The 21941-nt window shown below is 52.4% G+C and overlaps 2 protein-coding genes across 4 annotated transcripts; both read right to left on the bottom strand.

Annotated features, from left to right (window-relative positions):
• Positions 1 to 602: 602 nt before the first annotated feature.
• On the bottom strand, positions 603 to 3288 carry HDHD3 (haloacid dehalogenase like hydrolase domain containing 3). Its single transcript, XM_036854240.1, has 2 exons — positions 3175 to 3288; positions 603 to 1690 (listed from the first exon to the last, which is right to left on the bottom strand). Exon 2 carries the CDS (start codon positions 1513 to 1515, stop codon positions 760 to 762), a length of 756 nt encoding a protein of 251 aa, XP_036710135.1. The 5' UTR covers positions 1516 to 1690; positions 3175 to 3288; the 3' UTR covers positions 603 to 759.
• Positions 3289 to 11255: 7967 nt separating this feature from the next.
• ALAD (aminolevulinate dehydratase) lies at positions 11256 to 21640 on the bottom strand. Of its 3 annotated transcripts, none has more exons than XM_036856471.1 (12): positions 21500 to 21640; positions 16120 to 16307; positions 15115 to 15165; positions 14553 to 14649; positions 14047 to 14182; positions 13857 to 13940; positions 13668 to 13756; positions 13393 to 13448; positions 13218 to 13305; positions 13043 to 13129; positions 12549 to 12678; positions 11256 to 11896 (listed from the first exon to the last, which is right to left on the bottom strand). In XM_036856471.1, exons 2-12 carry the CDS (start codon positions 16230 to 16232, stop codon positions 11838 to 11840), a joined length of 990 nt encoding a protein of 329 aa, XP_036712366.1. In that variant the 5' UTR covers positions 16233 to 16307; positions 21500 to 21640; the 3' UTR covers positions 11256 to 11837. The 3 variants fall into 3 exon arrangements, with proteins under 3 accessions (XP_036712366.1, XP_036712368.1, XP_036712369.1); XM_036856473.1 differs by having other exon boundaries at positions 16120 to 16343; positions 21500 to 21605; XM_036856474.1 differs by lacking the exon at positions 21500 to 21640 and adding an exon at positions 17005 to 17088.
• Positions 21641 to 21941: the final 301 nt, after the last annotated feature.

Genomic DNA, 21941 nt, shown 5'->3' on the forward strand with positions numbered 1-21941 from the left:
TGAGACACAGAATTTTAAAAGCCCAACCTACTTCTTCAATCTCCAGTGATTCCCCCCGTATTCCCTGCACTCCTGCCACCTCATGCTCCAGCCCCTGTTCCCTGTGCTTTCCCACCCCCAAGCTATTCCTATGACTGGGGTGCCCTTCAAGACCGCCATCCTTAGGACACCTTCTCTATTCTCCCTGGATCTCCACTGCATTATGTCTTGTGTGACATGGATCCCATTCTACTTGTAACCTCGCAGTCAAGCCAATGGGCTTCGGAGTCAGACACGCCTAAATGAGAACTCCAGTACCCGCAGGTACTAAGCTCCTCTGATCTCAGGCTTCTCAGGGGAAAGAGTCGCAGAGGCTTCAGGGCCTGAATGAAGGGTCCCAGGACCTCTGCTTCAACCCTAGCAGTTTCTCATTTTTCCTGTTTTGCATGTTGGGGTTCCACATAAGCTCTCCCATGACGAAAGGCCCTGCTGCTAAAAAGAAAGTTTGAAAGTGTTGGTTTTGAAGCTAGTTGGGCCCTCATGAATCTTGTTGGAGGTGAGGGGGACTCGTGGTAGAAAATGGACGCAGGTGTGAGGAATGAACCATCTCAGAGACCAGGAGCTGGTTAGTGGGGCAGGGTTGAATGCCCCGCATTCACTGCTTTATAGTCGGAATGCATTATGGAGGCTGCAGGGGGAGGGGTGAAGGCCAGATCTCAGGGAAGGAAGGGGCTCCCTGTCTCCAGTGTTTGTTGGGCCCGACTGCTTCCCTCGCCAGACTCAAAGCCCTGGGGGTGAGCCCTCCAGGCAGTCAAGGGCAGGCAGGAGATGGGACAGTGAGGGGAGGATGTGTTCTTGGGGTACAGAATCCTTGACTGCAGGGTCCAAAGGCTCGGGGCCAGCCACCAGGAAGCTGTGCATACCTACAGCCCGTGCTCCCTTGTAATCACATTGGTAACTGTCCCCAATATGGGCTGCCACCGCCGGTTCCACCTGAGCAAGGCGCAAGGCCTCATGGAAAATGCGGGGATCGGGCTTGGGCCAGCCGGCAGTCTCGGACGTCAGCACAAAGTCGAAGTGTTCCTGCAGACCAACACCCGCCAGGATGTCCTCCAGTCGTCGGTCAAAGTTGGAGACCACTGCCAGCCTCAGACCTCGTTTTCGGCACCCCCTCAGGGTGGCCTCAGCTCCCTCCAACACCTGCCAGGTGCGGGAACTGCTGAAGTCCTCGTACAGCTGGTCAGCGATGGGGGCCACAGCCTGGGCATCCCGAACGCCTGCCTGGTGGAAGGTCTGCAGGACCACATCCAGCCACCACTGGCGGGAGGTGAGGCCGTGGCTCAGGCCATAGCTGGGGAAGCTGTGGCTCTGAGCCCTGTACGCCCGCCCGAAGGCCTGTCCCAGGGCCGTGGCCTCCACCTCCAGCCCGTGGGCCCGGGCCTTGGCGGCATATTCCTCCCCCACGGGGTGGCGGAGCCTGAGCAGCGTGTCCTTCACGTCCCACGTCAGCAGTTGTAACTGGAGCCGGCGCGCCATGGGTCTGCAGGAGGGGGGCCAGGCCACCCCACTCGCACCTCTGCCTCAGGTCCGGGGGCCTCTAGGGGAGGTCGAGCTGGACGGCACCGCACTGAACAACCTGATGGTCTTCTCTTTCCAGGCTTCGTGGGTCAGATCTGCTGGCACTTAGGTAATGTCTTCACAGCAGAAGATCCTGGAGTGTGAGGGCAAGTGAGGTGGAAGTTCAGGCCTCAGAGTCCGAGACAGACTGGGTTCAAATTCTGACACTGCCAACTCACTGTGTGACCCTAAGAGTGTCACTCTCTGAAGCCCAGTCTCTTCAGGTGTAAGAAGAGCACAGTGACTCAACCTCATAAGACTGTTGGACTAAAAGATGATCTGTTCATTCCACCTATTATGTGCTAGATGTTGGGAAAGGGACAGATTTCTAGGCCTCATGGTATGCACAGGCATTAAAGAACAGGGGATACAGCTATCGGACAAAGAACTACATGAATACTTAAGCATAACGAAGACAGCATGTACCATGAGGATATCAATCCAGAAACCCGATTTAGTCTTTGTTGTCGGGGAACTTCCTAAGCAAGTGACGTTTCAGTGGAGATCTGAGAAAGCCTATTCAGGAAATGGAGGTGATTAAATGTTCCTGGCACTGGAAACAGCAAGTGCAAAGGCCCTGAGGCAGGGCAAGGAGTCTGGTGCTTTGGGTAGATAGGGGCCAGCTCAGGCAGGGCCTCGTAGGTCAGCTAAGGAAACAATTACTATGACTGCTATTACTATTGTTTGGAATGTGAAAGACGGCAGAGTCCTTGCAGACCATCTGACCCACCCCTGGACTGTTCAGCCGGGAAAGACTGAGCCAGAGAGGGGCAGATATTTGCCTAAGGTCACAGCCAGCCAGCGGCACAGCCAGGACTAGAACCCAAACCTCCACATTCTCTGGCCAGTACTCCCTTCCACTGCTTAGACGTACTTGGATATAAATTAAAAAAAAAAAAAAAAATCTGATTTTAGTGAACCTGTACAGCCCATGACAAAAGGCAGGACAGAGCAGCCTGTTCCTACCTGTCTTAAAGCCTCTCTCAGCCCCAGATGATGACGCCTGCCTGGGTGGAGAGCCAGTGAAGGATTACTGACCCAGTGCACAGAAAACAAATTCCTCAGCCTAAAGTCTAGAGGCTGGACGCAGCTTCTTGCCCCAGACGGAACTGATTCCAGACACCCAACCTGTTCAGCTAAAACCTGAGGGGCCAGAGTTCAGAGTGCTGCCAAGTTGTTGCCGAGGGACGGACTTGCTGGTGAATCTGGGGACAAGCCCTAGAGGAAGTTTGTCAAGGAAATGAATTTCAGTCAGTCTGGAACTTAGGGAGACCCGTCCAAAGACCCTCTCACTTTGCAGATAGGTAGATGGAGGCCCAGAGAGGGGCGGGAACTCGTCCAGAGTCACGCAGGGAGCCACTGGCATAGCTAAGACTAGAACAAAGGGCCCACAGCGTTTTCCATTTCTGGAAGCCGAAGTTGGGGCCTCTGGCTGCAGGCCGGAATTGCTCACCCTCCCTCCCCACCTCCAGGGCTCGGTGGCGCCAAAGTCCAGGTAGCCTGCTGCTAGAGCGACATCTCTACCCCTGCGGTATGCAGCGGAACCTCCCGCGCCAGTCCCCGGGGCACACGACCCACCTGCCTCGCGGGGAAGCCGGTCAAGGAAGCCGCAGCCGCACGCCTGCTCGGGAAAGAGCGCAGAAGCTCGGCGGCGCCCCTCTTTTCCTGTATCCCAGCCGTCCGCCTGCCTTCTCCGCCTCGCCCCGCCTCCTCCGCTTCGCCTTGCCTCGCCTCGCCCCGCCCCGCCCCACCCCCTCCGCCTCGCCCCGCCCCGCCCCTTCCACTTCTCCTTTCTGTCCTCTCCGCTCGCGCCCTCTGCAGCTTCACCTTCCTCAACCCGGAGCTCTAGTCCCCCATTACCGTGCTCCTCTGCCCTCCCCGTCCCTTCCGTGACCCTCTCTGCCCCTTCGTAAGACCCACTCCTCCTCCCAAGGATCCGGACACCGCCCCCCCCCTCCCCGGAGGTACCCAGGCTGATTTAGGAGGGGGGGATTTGGGTCCCGGTCTGGCTTGCTGAGTGTTGGGTAAACTTGGGCAAGGCGCTGCCCCTCTCTGGTCTGAGTCCCCAGTCGGTACTAGGAGGGAATTGCTTTCAGGTGGAAACCTGTCTTAACCCAAGACAATTTGCTGAGGGTAGAGTGAGGGTAGAGTCCTCTTCAGTAACCTGCTGATTTTTTTTTTCTTTTGATGAAAAAAAGGTTGTCGTGTTCATCTCAAAAACGTTTGAAAATACAAAGTGTACAAAGTGAAAAGCAAAAGCCCAATCTCATTCATTCACTAACTGCTTATTGAACATCTACTCTGTGCCTGACCCTGTTCTTCACGGAGGATATAGTGAGAAATAAGACGGGGTTCCTGCCTTCATGCAACATGGCATGGCAGACAAAAATCAAGATTTCAGAAGTGGTAAGAGCTATGGAGGTAGAAAACAATGGTTTCATGAGCAGTGATGGGGGGCCTCTGTGTTTTGTTTTGTTTTTTAAATTTATTTATTTTTATTTATTTATGGCTGTGTTGGGTCTTCGTTTCTGTGCGAGGGCTTTCTCTAGTTGTGGCAAGCGGGGGCCACTCTTCATCGCGGTGCGCGGGCCTCTCACGTTGCGGAGTACAGGCTCCAGACGCGCAGACTCAGTAATTGTGGCTCACGGGCCCAGTTGCTCCGCGGCATGTGGGATCTTCCCAGACCAGGGCTCGAACCCATGTTCCCTGCATTGGCAGGCAGATTCTCAACCACTGCGCCACCAGGGAAGCCCGGGGCGGGGGGGGGGGGGGGGGGGGGGCTCTTTGGATGAACCAGTTAGGGGAGGAGCAAAAGATCTGAATGGCAGCCAGGTGAAGCTTAAGGACAAGTACAGCTGAGCAAGGGCAATGGCCTCCCTATTTCCCAACCACTTCCCAGGGATTGCTGCAGTTTTGGTTGTTATGCTATCAGACATTTTTCTAGGAGCACACAAATATGCATGCAATTTTCTTTCTTTCTTCCCTCCACCCCCCCCCCCCCTTTTTTTTTAATAAAAACAAAACATCCTCCTATATGCCAAGGCTGGTCTGTTCATTTTGTTCAGAACTGCCTCACCCTCACTGGGCTCAGGCCTGTGAGGAAATACAAAGTTCAGAGTCACAGACCTTGGCTGGCAAGGGAGAGCCTGACTCCAGGCCTTTCTCTTTTTCTGAGTAACTTTTTCAGCAGAGAAAAGGGAGCCTTGCATGTCACAGGAAAGCCAATGACAGGTCCTGCTATTTTGAAACAAGCTTCTTTTTGATTCATCAGTTCAAAAATGGGTCCACTTCCTGGGTATAGTTTCCTTCCTCAGGCAGATGACAGAAATTCCTAGAGGGTTTCATCCTTTGATCTACCCTGTGTGGGCTCTGGCCTGGTGATTGCTCCTGGAGAGACCTGGCATGTCACAATACTGGCTGCTGGCTTAGGTTATTTCTCTTTGAGAAACCAAGCTTCTTACATGAGGGCTTTTTCCTTGAGATTCTCACCCAAAAGCACTAAGTAAACCCAGGCTGGGCCCACCAGACATACATCTCTCTCTCTTTAAAATTTCATTTAGGGAATTTCCCGGTGGTCCAGTGGTTAGGACTCCATGCTTGCCAAGGGTGCGGCTTCAATCCCTGGTCAGGGAAGATCCTGCAAGCTGCGTGGTGTGGCCAAAAAAAAAAAAAAAATCAAATTTCATTTACTTATTTTTTAACTTTTATTAAAATATACATAGAGAAAAGTGCAAAGAAGTGTATATGTCCTTGAATTTTTACAAAGTGAACATACCTATGCAATCAGCACCAAGACCAAGAAAAAGAACATCTCCAGAACCCTGGTGTCCCTGTCCTCTCCAAGTCACTTACTCCCATGAAGGGGAACCACTACCCTAACTTCTAAATGCATGGTTATACTTGTCTTTGAACTGTATCTAAATGGAATAATACAGCATGCACTCTTTTGTCTTGCTTCCTTTGTTCAAAATTTTAGTTGTAAGATTCATCCATGTTGCTATGAGTAGTTACAGGTCATTCATTCTCCTTCCTGTGATATCCCATTATATGAATACCCCACATTTTATTGTTGATGGACATCTGGGTTATCTCCAGTTTTTGGTTATTACAAATATTAGAAAATGTTGCTATGGACATTCTTGAACACATCTTTTGGTCACATGTGTACACATTTCTGTTGGGTAAATCCCTAGATGTGGAATCACTAGGCTATACATATGCGTATGTCCAGTTTCAGTAGATGGGGCAAGTTTTCTGAAGTGGTGTACCAGTCGTGTGAGATTCCACTTGCTCCACAGTCTCAAAAATTGGCATTGTTGGGCTTCCCTGGTGGCGCAGTGGTTAAGAATCTGCCTGCCAATGTAGGGGACACGGATTCGAGCCCTGGTCCAGGAAGATCCCACGTGCCGCGGAGCAACTAAGCCCCTGCACCACAACTACTGAGCCTGCGCTCTAGAGCCCGTGAGCCACAACTACTGAAGCCCACGCGCCCAGAGCCCGTGCTCTGCAACAAGAGAAGCCACCGCAATGAGAAGCCCACGCACCACAAAGAGTAGCCCCCGCTTGCCACAACTTCCGCGCACAGCAACGAAGACCCAATGCAGCCAAAAATAAATTAATTTAAAAAAAATTCGCATTGTCTATTATTTTTTAAATTTTAGGCATTCTGATGGATGTATGGTGGTATCTCATTACGGTTTTAATTTTAATTTCTCCATTGACTAGTGAAGATAACACCTTTTCATGTGTATTGGCCAAGTTTTGACTTAATTTACATGAATAACACATGAATAACACATGATATAATACATGAATATAAAAATGCACTTCAAGCTAAGGTAACACATAAAAGGAGAAAGTCCCTCTAAAAGCAATCCCTCACCTCTACCCCTTGCAATCCCTCCCCAACTTTTGAGCACTGGGCTTGGAGTTAGGAGACCTGAATCCAGCCTTGGTCTGCCACTGACTTGTGTGAATTTGGACAAGTCTCCTTTCTGAGTCTGTCTCTCATCTATAGAATTAGAGTGATGGTCTAATTATAGAATTAGACCATTACTTAGATGGTCTCTAAGGACCTCTTTACTTTGATAGTCTGAGCACTGTTTCCATGATTACAGGAAACTCCATGTGGTGGGCACGGCCATTTGCCCGCATATCCATTCTCTCCATCTTCCTTAGTAACTGAACCCCTGAGTTTTAGCTGAGCGCAGGGCTGCCCCACCAGGCTCTGTTTTCCAGCCTCCCTTACACAACTAGGTGTGACCATGTGACTAAGTTCAGACAAGGGCAGAATGGTGTGTACAACTTTCAGGTTGGGCCCTTGTAAGGAAGCGTCATGCCCTCCATTTGCCCTTCTCCTCTTTCTGCTAACTGAAAAGAGGACCTGATGGTGGGAACTGGACCCACCATCTATGATCACGAGATAGAAGCCGAGATGTGTTGAGGATGACAGAACGAGGCAGGAGCCGTGACCCACCACACCGTATAGCTGACATAGCCTGGACTACTTAAAGAGAAACGTATTTCCGTCTTAAGTTACCGTTATTTTGGCTTTTGTTATAATTACTACACTTGAATCCTGACTAACACAGAGTGACGGGGGAATGACTTTAAATTGGGTGTCAGGGCAGGTTTCTTTGAGGACGTGACACTTAAACCAAGATCTTAACAATGAAAAGGAAACAGTCATACAGATTTTGGGGGAGAGAATTCCAGGCAAAGGGGAGGACCATAGGTGCAAAAGCTCTGAGATCCCACCAGCCTTCCGTGTAAGGAGGGAGACCTTGTCAATCATGGTGCCACATCTCCCATTCCATTGTTTATAGGGACTGAACGGAGAGGCTGGTTATGTGACCTGAGCAGGGCCAATCAGAGACCTCCAGAGATTTGCTATGTGGATAATGGGATAGAAAGGATCTGTCTTTCTCTGGGATTAAGGACCATCTAAGGATCATGTTGCTGTCAAGTGGCAAAAGCCCATCTTAGAATAAAGCCAAGCTGAGGCAAACACATATGAGAGCTAGGAAGGGACAGAGGTCTCCATGAGAGCCTTTGACCCTAGATCCAGCTACACTTGACCTTATTACAGCCCAATTATGGAAACCAATTAGTTCCTTTTTTGTTACTGAATTAAGTTTCTGTCACTGGCAACCAAGAGTACCCAGAACAATGCAGAATATGGGGTGTTGTAAGTCACAGGCCCTGATGTGTGGAATTGGCTGGCAGAGTCCACATAGGGCATATAATAGGTCAGGACTCCCCCTTCCCTAGTTGGGAAATTGGTAGTAAAATGTTTGGTTAAAATGCCTGTTGTTTTTGGGGACCCTCAACCATAGGCCCACTGAGGTAGTTTTAGGGACCTTTTTTTTTTAAAAATAAATTTATTTATTTATTTTTGGCTGCTTTGGGTCTTCGTTGCTGCGCACAGGCTTTCTCTAGTTGCGGCGAGCAGGGGCTACTCTTAGTTGTGGTGCGCGGGCTTCTCATTGCCGTGGCTTCTCTTGTTGCGGAGCACGGGCTCTAGGCGTGCGGGCTTCAGTAGTTGTGGTACACGGGCCCAGTAGTTGTGGCTCAAGGGCTCTAGAGCGTAGGCTCAGTAGTTGAGGTGCACAGGCTTAGTTGCTCCGCGGCATGTGGGATCTTCACGGACCAGGGCTCGAACCCATGTCCCCTGCACTGGCAGGCGGATTCTTAACCACTGCGCCACCAGGGAAGCCCAGTTTAAGGGATCTTAGTGAAACAAAAAGTGAGGACGATGGAATGTGATGGCTATTTGTGGTGGCCTTCAGGATGTCCCACAGAGACAAGCTACCGTCCATGCTGGCACATCTGAGAGGGAAATAATAAAATCAAATCTTGTTGAGAGAGGCCCTTAATGCTCACCAGATGCCTGGAAATCTGAGAATAAAATGCCTTGTTGACTGAGTTCTCTGCCCAAAGATAAAATTACGACTAGCAAGAAGAAGGCACACAGCAGGAGACGGGGACTGTGGAGGAGCCAGGCCCCCCAGGACTACCCAGATCCCTCCAGCTGCCTGCCTGGTCATTACTGCTTTTGTAGACAAAACATAGCGGGGTGGGGGTGGAGCAGACAGTAGGCTGGTACCTCAGGTGCCGAGTCCTGACTCCAGAGGGTGCCGCTCACATAGACCATGATGCCTGAAGGCAACCCCATTACTGGAACTACTAATAGCATAATGTTAGAGCCATAATTTTGTTACTGTTTATTAGGAGGTGGTATGGCACAGTGGGTAAGGGTAGAGGCCTTGGAGTTGTGCTATGTGAGTTCAAATCCCAGCTCTGCTGTTTTTGGTGACTGGGGTCCTAGACCCAGTTCTGCCACAAACTTGTTGAGTGGCCTTGGGAGAGTCACATAAACTGTCGACAGAGCTTCCTCATTGCAAACCCAAGCTAAATTTAGGATTCCCCTTCCAAGCCTTCCCACCTCAGTAAATGGCCTATCAGCCACCCAGGAGCTCAAGCCAAGTTCGTTCTTGACATCTAATCTACCTTCTAAATCCATTCCCTTCTCCATCCCCACTGTCACCACTCAGTCTAGGCCACATTTCTTATTTGCACTTTGCAACAGTGCTGTCAAAATGCTTTTATAAAATGCAAATCAAGAGTCAGTCATTCCCCTGAGTAAAAGCCTTCAAATGGCTTCCCTTTCTCTGGGAATAATGAGAAGGCTCTCCACCTTCCTTCAGCATGGCTTTTGAACCCCTGCATGGTTTGGCCCTGGTGTCTCTCTGCTCAGTTCAGGCCTCTCTTCCCCATCCTTCCCTGTGTTCCAGCCACCCCAGCCTTCCAGCTCATTTTAGCCCCAGGGTTCCCTCTGCCGGGAATGCCCTTCCCTGAACATGTCTCAGCTTGGTTGCTCATTCTCCAGGTCTAGGTTTAAATATCAGACCCTCAGGGAAGTATTTTCTGATCTTCAAACCAGGTCAGGCCCAGGTGTGGCCTTCACAGCACCTGTCACATCATTGGTAACAGGTCCGCCTCTTGGTTTTCCTCAGGGAGACTCATCATCACTCCACTCAAAGTTTACCCTGGGGGCTCTAGACACAGTTATGTGCTCCCTGAGGACTGTTTGTACCTAAAGGGCAGTGTCTTTTTTTTTTAAGAATCGGCAACTTTATTGAGGGTCCCGCTGTGCCTGTGTTTTGCGCTGCCCAGGGGAGCGCAGGTGCCTGCCCAGGACAGGCCAGTCTGAGCGCACAGGGAGTCACTGCCGTTATCTATCTCCCATCTCCATGTGCCTAGAACAGAGCCAGGCCCCCATATGTGCTTGGCCAATGATGAATGTAGGATGGCCTTGAAGGATGTTCCCTTCCACACTAACCAGAAATGAGCTCAGGGGCCAGGTGCCAGGAAGCCAAGAAACTAAGGTGGCGGAAGGTTCTGGTGTGGCCCAAGCCCTGAGACCCGTCAATGGCTGATCTCCCATGAATGTTTCGGGCCTCTAAGTGACTCTTCAAGTCCCAAAGGCTGAGGACAGAATGAGATCAGGTCTTCAGTTAAGTCGGCCACAGCTCTGGGGAAAACTACCAGGAGTCAGAGGGGAGCTGCTTCTGACTCATATAATTCCAAATTTTAAAACAGGTTGTACTGCTGTAACATCCAAACTAACCTTGCTTTGACTCTAGAGTTGGGATTCTCTGTCACTTTGCAGACAGGCAGGTGGACTTGCAAACTGGCGCCTCCTTAGCTGGGCCTGAACCTCCATTGGGGGGAAACATTACGTCGCGTCACCCTCAGAAGAATGAATGGAAACCAGCTGCCCAAGCCAGAAACCCATGAAGGCATCTGTTTCCTCCCATTCCCTCCCTCAATCCCCGCAATGTGAAAGCATCAGCAAAATCTTCCTAGTCTATCTCCAGAATGTATTCTGAATATATTCTGCTTCCTTCTCTCTCCACTGCCACCACCCTGGTCCAGGCCACTGTCATTGCTCCGGGGGTTCAGTAACAGTCTCCCGACCAGGCTTTTTCTGGCTCACCCCTCCATTTTTTTCACAGGAGCAGAATGGGGGAAATTGGAACACATGTTAAGTCCTGGTTAAGATCCTTCAGATGGCTTTCTATCAGATGCAAAATAGAACCCAAGTTTCCTACAAGGTGCAGGATCTACCTTTCCAACCTCCAGTCCTGCAGCCCACCTTCCTCTTCCTCATCTGGCTCCCAGCGGCCCTGCCAAGCCCCTCCCACGGCAGGAGCCTATACACTCCGTCATTCTCGCAGCTTCTGGTGTCTGCTTCCCTCTGCCCTCTGTAAGGGTCTTCCCTTGTCCCTCAACCTCATGGAGGGCTTCTCAAGCAAGGCCCATCATCTGTTATTCTCTGTCTCAGACCCTTTCTTTCCCTGGAAGCACTATTACAATGTGTAACTGCCTTATTTGTCTGTTTTCTTGTTGTTTTCTGTCACCCCTGTTCTCCTTGTATAGATTCCACTCAGAGACAAGCCGAGGTCTGTCCTGCTATACCCCCAGGACCCAGCATTGTGTGTGGGCACAAAGCAGACCTTCTCAAAAAATACCTCTTCAATAAAAATCCTTTTTGGTGGTGGCATCTCCAACAGTCAGGAACTCTCTCTTTGCTTCTGAATTTCGATCCTTACGCAGCGTTCCTGCTTGTTAATGAATAATTCTTTTCTGCTCGTTAATGAGTAATTCTTCTCTGGGTTTATGGCTCAGAGAACAACAGGAGATCTCAGGCAGCCTGGCAACCACTGGCCTGTGTGGGAATCGCCTTCCAGTGGAAGCGCAGCAAATCTCAACTCTAAACCCGGGGTGTCAATCTAAGCCTCAGTCCCAGTGTGCCCAGCTCTACTGCCAGAGGCCTCGAGCTTTCCAGAGCTTTTGAGGGTCCAAGATTCAACTGCCCTCCTTTTCCGTTAATGCTTCAAGCCTTTCTCCCAGGCCCCACTGAGCCAAGGTCCATGATTCCTGGTGGCTTTCAAGCTGAAGCCACCCCAGAGGAAGGAGCTGGGGTGGCAGAGGTGAGCCTCAGGGTTGACCCAGGGGAGGGGTAGGGAAGCCTGGGAGAGCCCATGAGGATGTGGCTGTGAGTGGGAAGATTTGGCACGTTGGCAGAAACCACCCAGGGCTTCTGGGCGCCTGCCAGCGTGTAAGCAGGAAGAGGGCACGAGCACACAGTTCTAAAAGCATCGTTTACTTTGGTTTTCACTTCTCCAAGGCTCAGGAATTAAAAAGTTCTAGTTCTTGGGTCTTGCACACTTTCTCCATCACTCCTTCAGCCACTGCAATAGCTGAGGCGTGTAGTAGGTGATGATGATGTCGGCACCTGTGTTGGGAGAGAAGCGGGAAGCAGGGGAAGGGCAGGGCATCAGCTCGGGGAATACCTTCTGGGAGATGAGGGCCGGGGGTGGGAAGAAGGCTACCATGAAGAGGCACAGCCCACGGGTGTCACAACCTAAGACTGAGTTCAGTTCCGGTGAGTCCTAGCTCTGTACGTTGTGTGACCTTGGGGAAGGCATTTTCTCCTTCTGGGCCTCAGTTTGCCAATGTATAAAACTGCACAGTGGGGGAAACAGGTGAGCTGTGAGTTCCCTCCCAACACTGTATGCTCAACCAACAAAACCAGCTCCCATTTATGAAGTGACAAGCATATGCCAATTACATGTAGGATCTCATTTAATCCTCTTGACAACCACGCACCAGCTATCTTGTCCCTAGTTCATAGACAAGGCCACTGAAGTTAGAGAAGTGGCTTGGCCAAGGTCTCAAAACCAAAAAATAATAGAGGGCTCTGCGTGCTTCACTGTTCCACATTCTGTCCTGCGGTTTCATGTCTCTTCCCCAGCCTGTCTGTTTAGATCTCTGGCATTTCCAGGCATGAGACTCCAGGCTGTCTCATGACTTTATTTCCCTGTCTGGGCAAAGTGCCTATCAGTCCCTGCAGCACATGTCAAAAACTCCCACCCCTGCTTGCTCACCTGCTCTGCGGAAGGCAGTCATGACCTCCAGTACAGCAGCCTTGAGATCAAACGCTCCGGCCTGGGCTCCATGCCACAGCATGGCAAACTCTCCAGAAACGTGGTACACGGCAAGAGGGAGCTCAGGGTGCTGTGGAGAAGCAGCGGGGGGCAGGCAGGTTGAAGTGGGAGGTGGGCACGCCTCTGGGAGTATCCCTTCCTCCCTGCTCAATGTGTGACCGTATTGAGGCCCAAGCCCTGAGTCACTGCTGCTGCCGGCCTGGCCCATCCTCGAGCTGTTAAAGCAGAGCTGTTCAAAGGCTCCTGCGAGCCCTGGCGCAGAGGCCCACAGTGGTTCCCCGGGCGGGACGGGAATGGTGGGGGTGCTGGGGATTCCTGTTTCCCGGGCAGATTGCTCAACTCCGAGATTCTGCAGTCCCTCGATCAAAGGGCCCAGAATCTGTGGACACACTCTCATCTCCCCGAGCCCCCTCTGGCCTCTGCCCTGTGCTCACCTTGTTCTTTACCTCCCGCACGAGGTCCAGGTAGGGCATTCCTGGCTTCACCATGAGCACGTCAGCGCCTTCCCGTACATCCCGGTCCTAAGGGATGAGTTATGGTGTGGGCAGTGCCTGGGAGGCGAGGTGACAGGGGGACAGGCCGGGTGGGGCTGGAGCTCTGGTCACTCACCACCGCGCGGAGGGCCAGGCCTCGTGCTCCGGGCGGCAGCTGGTAGCAGCGGCGATCACCAAAAGCTGGGCTCGACTGAGCTGCGTCCCTGAGAAGTAGAGACACCAGGGTGGGCTCCAGCTTTGGGTTAACGGGTCAGGGATTCAACAGCAGACCCCTGGCCATCCCCACTCACCGGAAAGGTCCATAGAAACAGGAAGCGAATTTGGCACTATAGCTCATCACTGATACCTACGGGCAGATAATAGGGGTCTCGGCTCAGCCAGCCCTCCAGATGTCCCAGGGTGAAGTGACAGGGAGAGAAAGGACCCAGGCCGGAAATAGAGGCCTGTGTCCTAGTCCCACTGGAGCTCTGGGCCTTGCTTTCTCTGTGTGAGGTGCAGACACGGGGGCAGATCCGGTCCAGGCTCTCTTACCTCCCCACGTGCTGCCTGCACCCCCCACCCCTACCCTGTTGCCAAATCCATGTGCCATCAGAGCCTCCTTGATGGTTTCCACGCGTCCGTCCATCATGTCCGACGGGGCCACCACCTGACATCCTAAAGGGCAGAGGGTGGCCTTCAGAACTCTGGGACCCTCCTATCCACCCTGCCACCTCCCTGACCCGGGGGTGCCCATCCCTGCTGGTGGCTCACTCACCTGCCTTGGCATAGGCCAGCGCCACCTCTGCCAGCCGCTGGCGGCTCTCCTCAGCTTGGAACGACCCATTCTCACTCAGAAGCCCTGCAGGACAGACAGCTGGGTTTGGGGAGCATCCCGGGCCTTGGCCCGTCTCCACCGCAGTGGGAGTGCTGGTGGCAGCAGGGCTGGTGGAAGGAGGGAAGCTCACCGCAGTGACCGTGGGAGGTGTAGGGGCACAGGCACACGTCGCAGGCCACCAGGAGGCCGGGGAAGTTCTTGCGCAACAGACGGATGGCCTCGATAGCCGGGGAGTCCTCGGAGTCTGCCGCAGAGCCCCGCTCATCCTAGGGACAGGGGAAGGACAAAGCGGAAGGACAAAGTCACACGAAGCCTTTGGGAGGCACAGTGGCCAGCCACCAGGGCACAGCCCCGGCCCTCTCCTTTATCACCACGACCGCCCCTGGACGAGGAGGCACGGGGAGGACCGTTCCCATTTTGCAGAGGGAAACCTGACTTGCCCATTCAGAGCTGCAGCCCTACTTAGCTTCCCGATCCTACATGGCTGCTGTTTCAAGGGCAGGGGCTGTGTCCGTTCACCGGTGGCCCCAGGGCCAGCACAAGGCTGGAGCGAGGGTGTGGTCAGTGTGGAACCTCAGCTTATCCTCACCCAGCCTCCCCCTCCCCTTCCCTCTGACCCCTCCTCTGATTTGTCACCTTGGGAACTCTGCTGGGGACGCCGAAGACTAGGACACAGCGCAGGCCCTCCTCCACCAGGGGCTTCAGCATCTCTTCCAGCCGGTTCACACCATACCTGCATGGAGGGGCTGAAGTGAGGCAGGTCCCAGGCTAGGGTCCCCCCACCCCTCTGGCCTGTGCCTCTGTTAAGAGTCAAGGTGCACATGGCACGAGGAGGGCTCAAGCCTCACAGTACACGGAGGGGCAGGAATGCACCCACCAAACAGATGGGAAAACCGAGGCCCCACGTAGCAGAGCTATGGGATTCAGCTGTGGAAGGCCCCTTCAAGGTTCTGTTATTGAACTCCCATCTGAAGTTCAGCGTTCCTCTGCTGCGGCGCCTCTGGTGACAGGTAGCTCATTACTGCCCGAGGCTGCCTCTTTTGTTGTGGAACAACTCTGCCCCCCGAGACAGTCCTTCTGAGCTGAAGTCAGCCTCTCTGGATCTTCTACCTCCTGGGTCTGCTTCTGCTTCCTGGCACCTCCACCTGTGAAACTGCTCCCTCCATCATAACCCTGCCCTCCCCACTCCGTCTCCTACCTGGCCACTCCTGGGAGGCTGGCGATAGGCTGTTTGTCATCAGGAACATCCCTGCAAGAGTGGGGGATGGGCTATGGATTGGTAGCTGTGGGAAGGGGCAGTGGTGAGGGGGTGACTGGGAGGGATGGTTGGGAAACTGGGAAGGAATATGGAGGTGGAGATGGTGGGAGGAAGATGGGATCCAGTGTCTGGTTCCCCTGCCTGGCCAAGCCCAGGGCCTGAAATAATAATAGGAACAACAAGAATAACAGTGACAACAAGCAACTGGACTCAAAGAACAGTACTCCTAGGAAGGAGTCAAGTGGTTAAGAACTTGGACACTGAGATCAGAAGGTCCTTGCTTGCTATCCCAGCCACTTACTGACTGGGCGACCTTGGCCAAATGGTACTCTTTGAGCCTCAGGGCCTTCATCTGTATCCTGGGTCGATTCATTCATTCATTCAACAAATATTTATTGAGCACTTATTATGTGTCAGGTACTGTTCTAGGCTCTGGCAACACAACAGTGAACAAAACAGACAAAAATCCCTGCCCTCATGGAGATGACATTCTAAGGGATAATATCCGTATTCTTCTCATGTGAATACTGTCAGGGTGGAATGAGATAATATACATAGGTGCTTAGCATACCAGTACCCGGGACACAGTAAGCCCTCAATAGGTATCAGCTGTGCTATTGTGACTCATCATGACTGCCACCTCTGACATGTACGTAGTACTTTACAGCCAACAAAACATCGTCTCGGCTTCTGTCTTGTTGCAAAAACTCAGGATGACAGGCAAGGGTTATTTTTATTTTCCAAATGGGAAGACTGTATTCTCTTCAAGGTTTGTTTTTCTCTTAATGGCTGTCCTTAACCCAGCAGGCCACGTCCAATACATCGAGCTCCAAGCTGACAGCCCACTTTATCCCCGCAACACAGACACCTGCTCTGTTCACATGCATGCACACACACTCAACCCACCCCCTGCCGATCAGAGACCTGGCTCATTTGGGGACTCACGTGACAAAGATGGGGTAGATAAGGCTGGAGGCACTGAGGCTGGCGGTGGTTGCCTGCCAGGTCCGAAGTAGTGGGTGGAAGTAGCCGCTGTGCAGGACTGACTGGGGCTGCATGGTGGGCAGGGGGGACACAGGGCAGCCGGGTGGCTGGAACTGAGGGTTCCTGGGGGTTCTGCCTCGTGCTCAGCTCTGTGAGGGCGACGAGAGGCGTGTGAGACGTGGTCCCTGGAACCGGGAGGTAGTCACATACCCGCAGGCTTTTCCAGATTCCTGCTTCCCCTGTTCTCTACCCCAGTGCTACTCCTAGTGGGGTTCACCAATCCCTGCCGGTGTGCACCAAGATAAGTAGACACTTTCATGAAACTTCAGAAACTTTCAGAAAGTTTTCAGAAACTTCCAGAGCAAGTTGAATCTAATAATATAAAATCTGGGTTTGTATTTTATTTGGTCTCTTTTTTTAAAACAACATGTCTCTAATAATTCATTTTCATCGCATTTTATCAAAGAATCAGTCTGGGATGGACTGGACTTTACTATGAGAAGCCCTGATCTAGCCACCACTTAAACTTTGCCTATTCCATGAACAATGTCCATGGCCATGGCAGAAATTTTAGAAAAGTACAGATAAGCAAAAAGAGAAAAATTTCCTGTAATTCTACCTCTAGGGGAAAACACTGTTAACCCCTTGGTACACGGACACACACTTAAGAGGATTAAATCGCACCGTGCCGACAGACAGACAGACAGACACGCCTGTGGAGTGGCCATGGAGGCTGTCTTTTTCAGCCCGCCTCCCGCTGCTCCCCAAGCACACTCGGGTGCGCCTCACCCTCTTTCCCTAGGAGGCTGGTGCTCTTTCCACAACTTCCCCATCCCCAAATCCTACCAGGTTCTCCACCAGGCGGCCCCTCCTTCCCTCTCCCTTGCAGCATCTCTTCTTGCCCAGATCACAGTCTCTCTCATATACCAGTTCTCTGTGGCCTTATCTTATCTCGTCCCAGTAGGTGGAGCTTCTGCAGGGCAGGGTCCACACTTAGTTCATGTTTGCCTCCTGCACGGCACTCTGCCACACAGTAAATATATTTACCCACATGAAGTACAAGACAATATGCCCTAAATGCCAAATAAGGGGTGTAAGACAGAAGGAAGCTGGGGCATTAACGTTTGTTTCTTGAGCACCTACTATGTGCCAGGCCATGCTGGGCACTCGCACACGATTTCTCATCCAGTTGGCACCGCAGTCCCAGGGGGTCGGGCTGACTGAGCGCATCTCGGAGAGGCCGAGCCTACCATGAAGGAACCATGACTTCCAATGTGAGTTAGGAGGTCAGAAGCTTGTTGGAAGAAGACAGGACTAGAACTCGGTTTTGCAGGATGAGTGGGTTCGGCTCGGCAGAGGGAAAGGGGAGAATGTTCCCTCCGGAGGGGAAAGAAGGGGCCAGGAGGACGGGCTGCGGACTGCTCTGAGGACTGAAGAGGCAATCGAGGATGTGTGTTTGGAGGGGAGGGGCGGCCAGACTGAGGACAGGGAAGATTTCTGAGCAGGGGGCAGGGCAGGGGCCTGCTCAGAGCCTGGCTTTAGGAAGATAATTCTTGCAGCCTGAGCAGAGCTGACTAGAAGCAGAGGAGGACAGAGGCTGTGGGGCGAGAGGGGTGGGGAGGAGGGGCCATCCTAAGGCAGCCAAGAGGCAGTCTCTTGGGGCGGATGCGCTAGCTTGCTTGACCTGGAGGGCAGCGGAGACAGGGACAGGCAGGAAGAGGGCGGTGGGGAGCCGAGCCTGGAGAGAGAGGAGGTGGAGAGCTCCGTTTTAGACGCTTCCTTTTGGAGGTGCCTAACAGCCAAGTAGGGGGAAAACAAAGAGCCACCAATCTCTCCTTGTATGAATGGGACCTCAAGGCCCAGAGAGGGGCAGGGACTTACCCACGGCTGCACACTCTCTGGGTCTGGTTGGGGGGTCCTTTAGTACACTGATGATGCCTTCCCCTCCCCCTGCCCTCCAGCCTCCCAGGCCCCTTGGCTCCCTCCCAACTAGCTCAGGGGCCTGTTTCATCTGATCCTCCTCCTTGGCGGGGTTGGGGTTATCAGGAGCCACAGAGGATCCACTCCACCACCACACCCCTGGGCCAGCCACAACATCTGACACAGGGGCAAGCCAGGCCTCCCCAAAGATGTCCCAACCCCCATATGAACAATCATTTAGCAGATACAAAGTCCTGAGTGCCCACTTTGTACAAGATTTTGCTCTTAGGTCTGCTAAGGATTAGCCCAGCTCAGAGAGGTTAAGTCACTTGCCCAAGACCACACAGCTAGTGACTGAGCCAGAATTTGAGTTTGTTGTAGACAATGAGTGCAGGGTTTTACCTACCATACCCCATACTACTGATAACCACTTGATTCAGTAGGCGTTGCTCTACCTATACTATCTCTGCCTTGGAGAGATGGAGGGTATCAGAGAAAAATATACTGAGTGTATGTTGTGTGCTGGGCACTGCACTAGGTACTTTACACATATATATTATCCCATTTAATTGCAGAGAATTGTTCTAACTTTTAGTGATAAGGAGATGGAGGCTCAGAGAGGTTAACTGACTTGCTCAATGTCATTCTGCAGAGTCACATCATATTTTGAAGGCAGGTCTTTAGGTCTCTAACTCACTTTCCAGAGAACCTTTATAGCAGCAGGCCCCCAGCTTCTGGAATCCAAAGCTGCATTCCACTGGCTTCAACCCCACATCTACTTTAGAAGGCTGAGGAAGCAAATGCCTTCTGCTTATCAGAAGCAAAAGGGCAGGGCTGCCTAGAGGCCTTGCAGTCCAATTCACCCAGAGGAGACTGGGGGTTAGAGAGTGGTGAGGGGGAGGCCTTACTAGGGCAGTTCCACTTTTATCTGTTTTTTTTTTAAATTTTAGGATTCAGCGAGAGATTTGAGAAATGGGTATTAGTGCTGAAAAAAATTAAAAAGTTGAAAATCACCAACCCTGTTTAATCGTTTACATTCTGCTGCGGAAAGTAGGGTGCAGAAAGGAGACAGGAGTTGTTTGACATCCACAGCGAGTCAGGTACAAAGCTGGGCTTGACCATGGGTCTCCTGGCTTCTACTCAAGGGCCTGTTACCTGCCCCACAAGTAGTCATTCTGTTACATACGTGCTTAATAAACAAACATCTGTTTTTTGTTGTTGTTGTTGTTTGTTTGTTTTGCTGCACCACGTGTCACCTTAGTTCCCCTAACAGGGATCGAACCCGTGCCCACTGCAGTGGAAGCGTGGAGTCTTAACCACTGGACCGCCAGGGAAGCCCCAATAAACAAAGATCTGTGCAGTAGAACAACAGCCCCTGAGCAACAGAGGTGCTTCTCTGTTTGCAGAGCCAAATCCAGGTGGAGGTTTTGCTTTGCCAAAAGTCCCTGAAAAATTGGAAGATTTTCACATACTTGGAAGGGGCACTTCTCCCAAATCAAGGGAGCCTGTGAGCCACAGCTTAAATCCTGTGACACCACACTGAAGACAAGGGCAAGTCACCATGGGATGCAGAACAGGTTAGCTTAACTGGAAGGCTGTAGCAGGCAGTGTAGAAAGAGTAATGTTTCAGGGTCAAACAGTCCCAGGTCTGCTCTGTGCTCTGTGTATGACTTTGGGCAAGGTTGCAGAATCTTCATTTCGTAATCTATGAAATGGGAATGATACTATCAAACTTGCAAAGCTGCAGAGATCAGAGATAGTGAAGAGGTACATGCCTGGCACAGTAGCCACTCAGTAAATATGCAGCTACTTTTACTATCATTAGGAGTAGAAGTGAGCTGACTAGACCTCCTGGAGTGGCTCACAGCTGTGCCCTCTGCACCACACCCAGAAGGGAGAACTTTCACTCAAACCTGGATGGGCCACAGGGTCTCCCAGGATATCTGAGGTGGGGTCCTTGCCTTCCAGCAGCTTATGTGGTGAAGGAGAAATAGTCACCATACAGATGCTACAGTAGAGGGGTGGACTATGTGCTATAGGAGGGACCCGTGTCTCTTGGAATCAAGGATGGACGGCTTCATGGAACAGGCAACACTGAGGGATAAGTAAAATTTCAGATTGTTTGTGAAAGTATCTCCTTCCTTGGAAGGTAACTTCTTCAACTTGGGAGTAACCTAAGTTGGGCCCTGAGAACTACCACCCGGAGGGGCTGAGAAGAGATGCAGGGCCTGATCCCCCCATGTTGTGCTCCACTGAGGATTCCAGAGGCTGTGGTCTTGGCACAGAGGGTTGTGAGCTGCTGCCAGCGATGACAGGCTCTGCCACTAGCAGGGGAGGGCCAGCTAGGTAGAAGGTGGCCAGGGCTGAGAAATCCAAACCCCCAGAAGGGCCCAGGACAGCAGCTGTCAGGCAGTTCTGAAAAGGAGCCGACTGGCTACCTGTTTATTCAAACTGCATTTCCTGAATATCTACTCTGGGCCTGCCCCAGTGCTAGGAATAGGGATGAAAGAGAAGAAGGAGACCCAGGCCTTGACTTGGCTTTGAAGAGCCCAAATCTCCTCTGGAGCTAAAAGGAGAATCAGCCAGTTCCACAAATTCCTAGAACACACTGATTAAGAGGTTCCTTAAAGCTTGCTGACTACATCATTGAAATGATGGTGATACTGGGCTGACACTGGTCCAAGATCGTGCAGGGGGTCAGTGGCAGATCTCGGGCTAGAATCCAGGTCTCCAGCAGAGAAGTCCTCAATTTCCACCATTACTCCTTGATACTTTAAGTACAGATTTCAAAGCTGCTTATCAGCAGAGCTGGACTCCTGGAGAGCTCTGGGTGAAGGGGGTGAGGAAGGAAAGAGGCAGAACGGTGACTCTGGACCTGGCTGCAGTTGGCAGCATGAGGGTTACGGGTGTGGGTTTTGGAGTCTGTAGATGTGGGTTCAAATCCTGAGTCTGTCACCTTCCAGCTGTCTGACCTCAGAATCCTCATCTGGTAAATAAGGACTTGAACAGACCTCAATGGGCTGTTGTAAGACTGAATGGGCCAATGCATGTAACTTATGTACAATCCTAGCACAGAGCGGCTGTTATTGTTTGCACCTCCCTCCCCCATCCTGCGAGGCACCTCGGGCTCTCCACTGATGGAGACTACCCAAGCGGTCTCCAAGGGAATGGACCCCAGACAGGAGACTCGGAGCCCAGACCCGGGTCCCCAAGGGCAACGGCCACGCAGAGACCTTAACCTCGCTGCAGCAGGACATTCTACCTCTAAGAGCCTAAATAGGAGTCCCAGAGTCACTCCGTCCTCGGCTGCACCGCCAGCGCTTGTGGATTACAGCAGAGTCTGGGTCTGGGGACACAAGACTTTGATGCCACAGCCCCTGCCTCCAAGTCCGCCATCTCCCCGGGTCCAGTCCCCACTCACCTGCCTCCCTAAGGAATCTGAGACGCCACTCCCGCCACCGCTGCCGCGCGCTCTGGTCTCCCAAGTCCCACGTGGGGGCGGGGCGGCTCTCCCGGAAGCAGCTGCCTCTCTCACAGCCCGCCCCCTACCGCATGCAGGCCTCGCCCCCTGTGGGCACTTGGCCTGAGGTCGGCTCCGGCCGAGACCACGCCCACTCACGTCAGTAGGCCTTGCCAATCGGGTGTGCCGAAAGGCTGGAGGGCCCGCCCCTCCCTACGCTGAGGTTCGCTCCTGAGCTGCGGAAGTCCCGGGGGAGCCCACTTGGGGGCGCAGGAGCGGCGCGGCAAGGGTGCTGCGTGTGAACCGACCTCGAAGGTGGTTAGAGGCCTGAGGTTTTCTTTATAGCCCCTCTTTTCCCAGCCTAGCGCATACTTGGCACTAGTTGTTTTTTTTTTAAAAAATT

This window comes from Balaenoptera musculus, chromosome 6 (genome assembly GCF_009873245.2).
Source record: "Balaenoptera musculus isolate JJ_BM4_2016_0621 chromosome 6, mBalMus1.pri.v3, whole genome shotgun sequence".
Taxonomy (NCBI): Eukaryota; Metazoa; Chordata; class Mammalia; order Artiodactyla; family Balaenopteridae; genus Balaenoptera; species Balaenoptera musculus.

What these genes read in the sequence shown, in the direction of transcription:
- HDHD3 (XM_036854240.1), bottom strand. Translation starts at nt 1,515, where the DNA reads ATGGCGCGCCGGCTCCAGTTACAACTGCTGACGTGGGACGTGAAGGAC.
- ALAD (XM_036856471.1), bottom strand. Translation starts at nt 16,232, where the DNA reads ATGCAGCCCCAGTCAGTCCTGCACAGCGGCTACTTCCACCCACTACTT. An exon ending in CACCTCCCACGGTCACTGCG is followed by an intron (nt 13,941 to 14,046) that starts GTGAGCTTCCCT and finishes TCTGTCCTGCAG; the next exon opens with GGCTTCTGAGTGAGAATGGG. An exon ending in TGTTTCTATGGACCTTTCCG is followed by an intron (nt 13,306 to 13,392) that starts GTGAGTGGGGAT and finishes TCTACTTCTCAG; the next exon opens with GGACGCAGCTCAGTCGAGCC.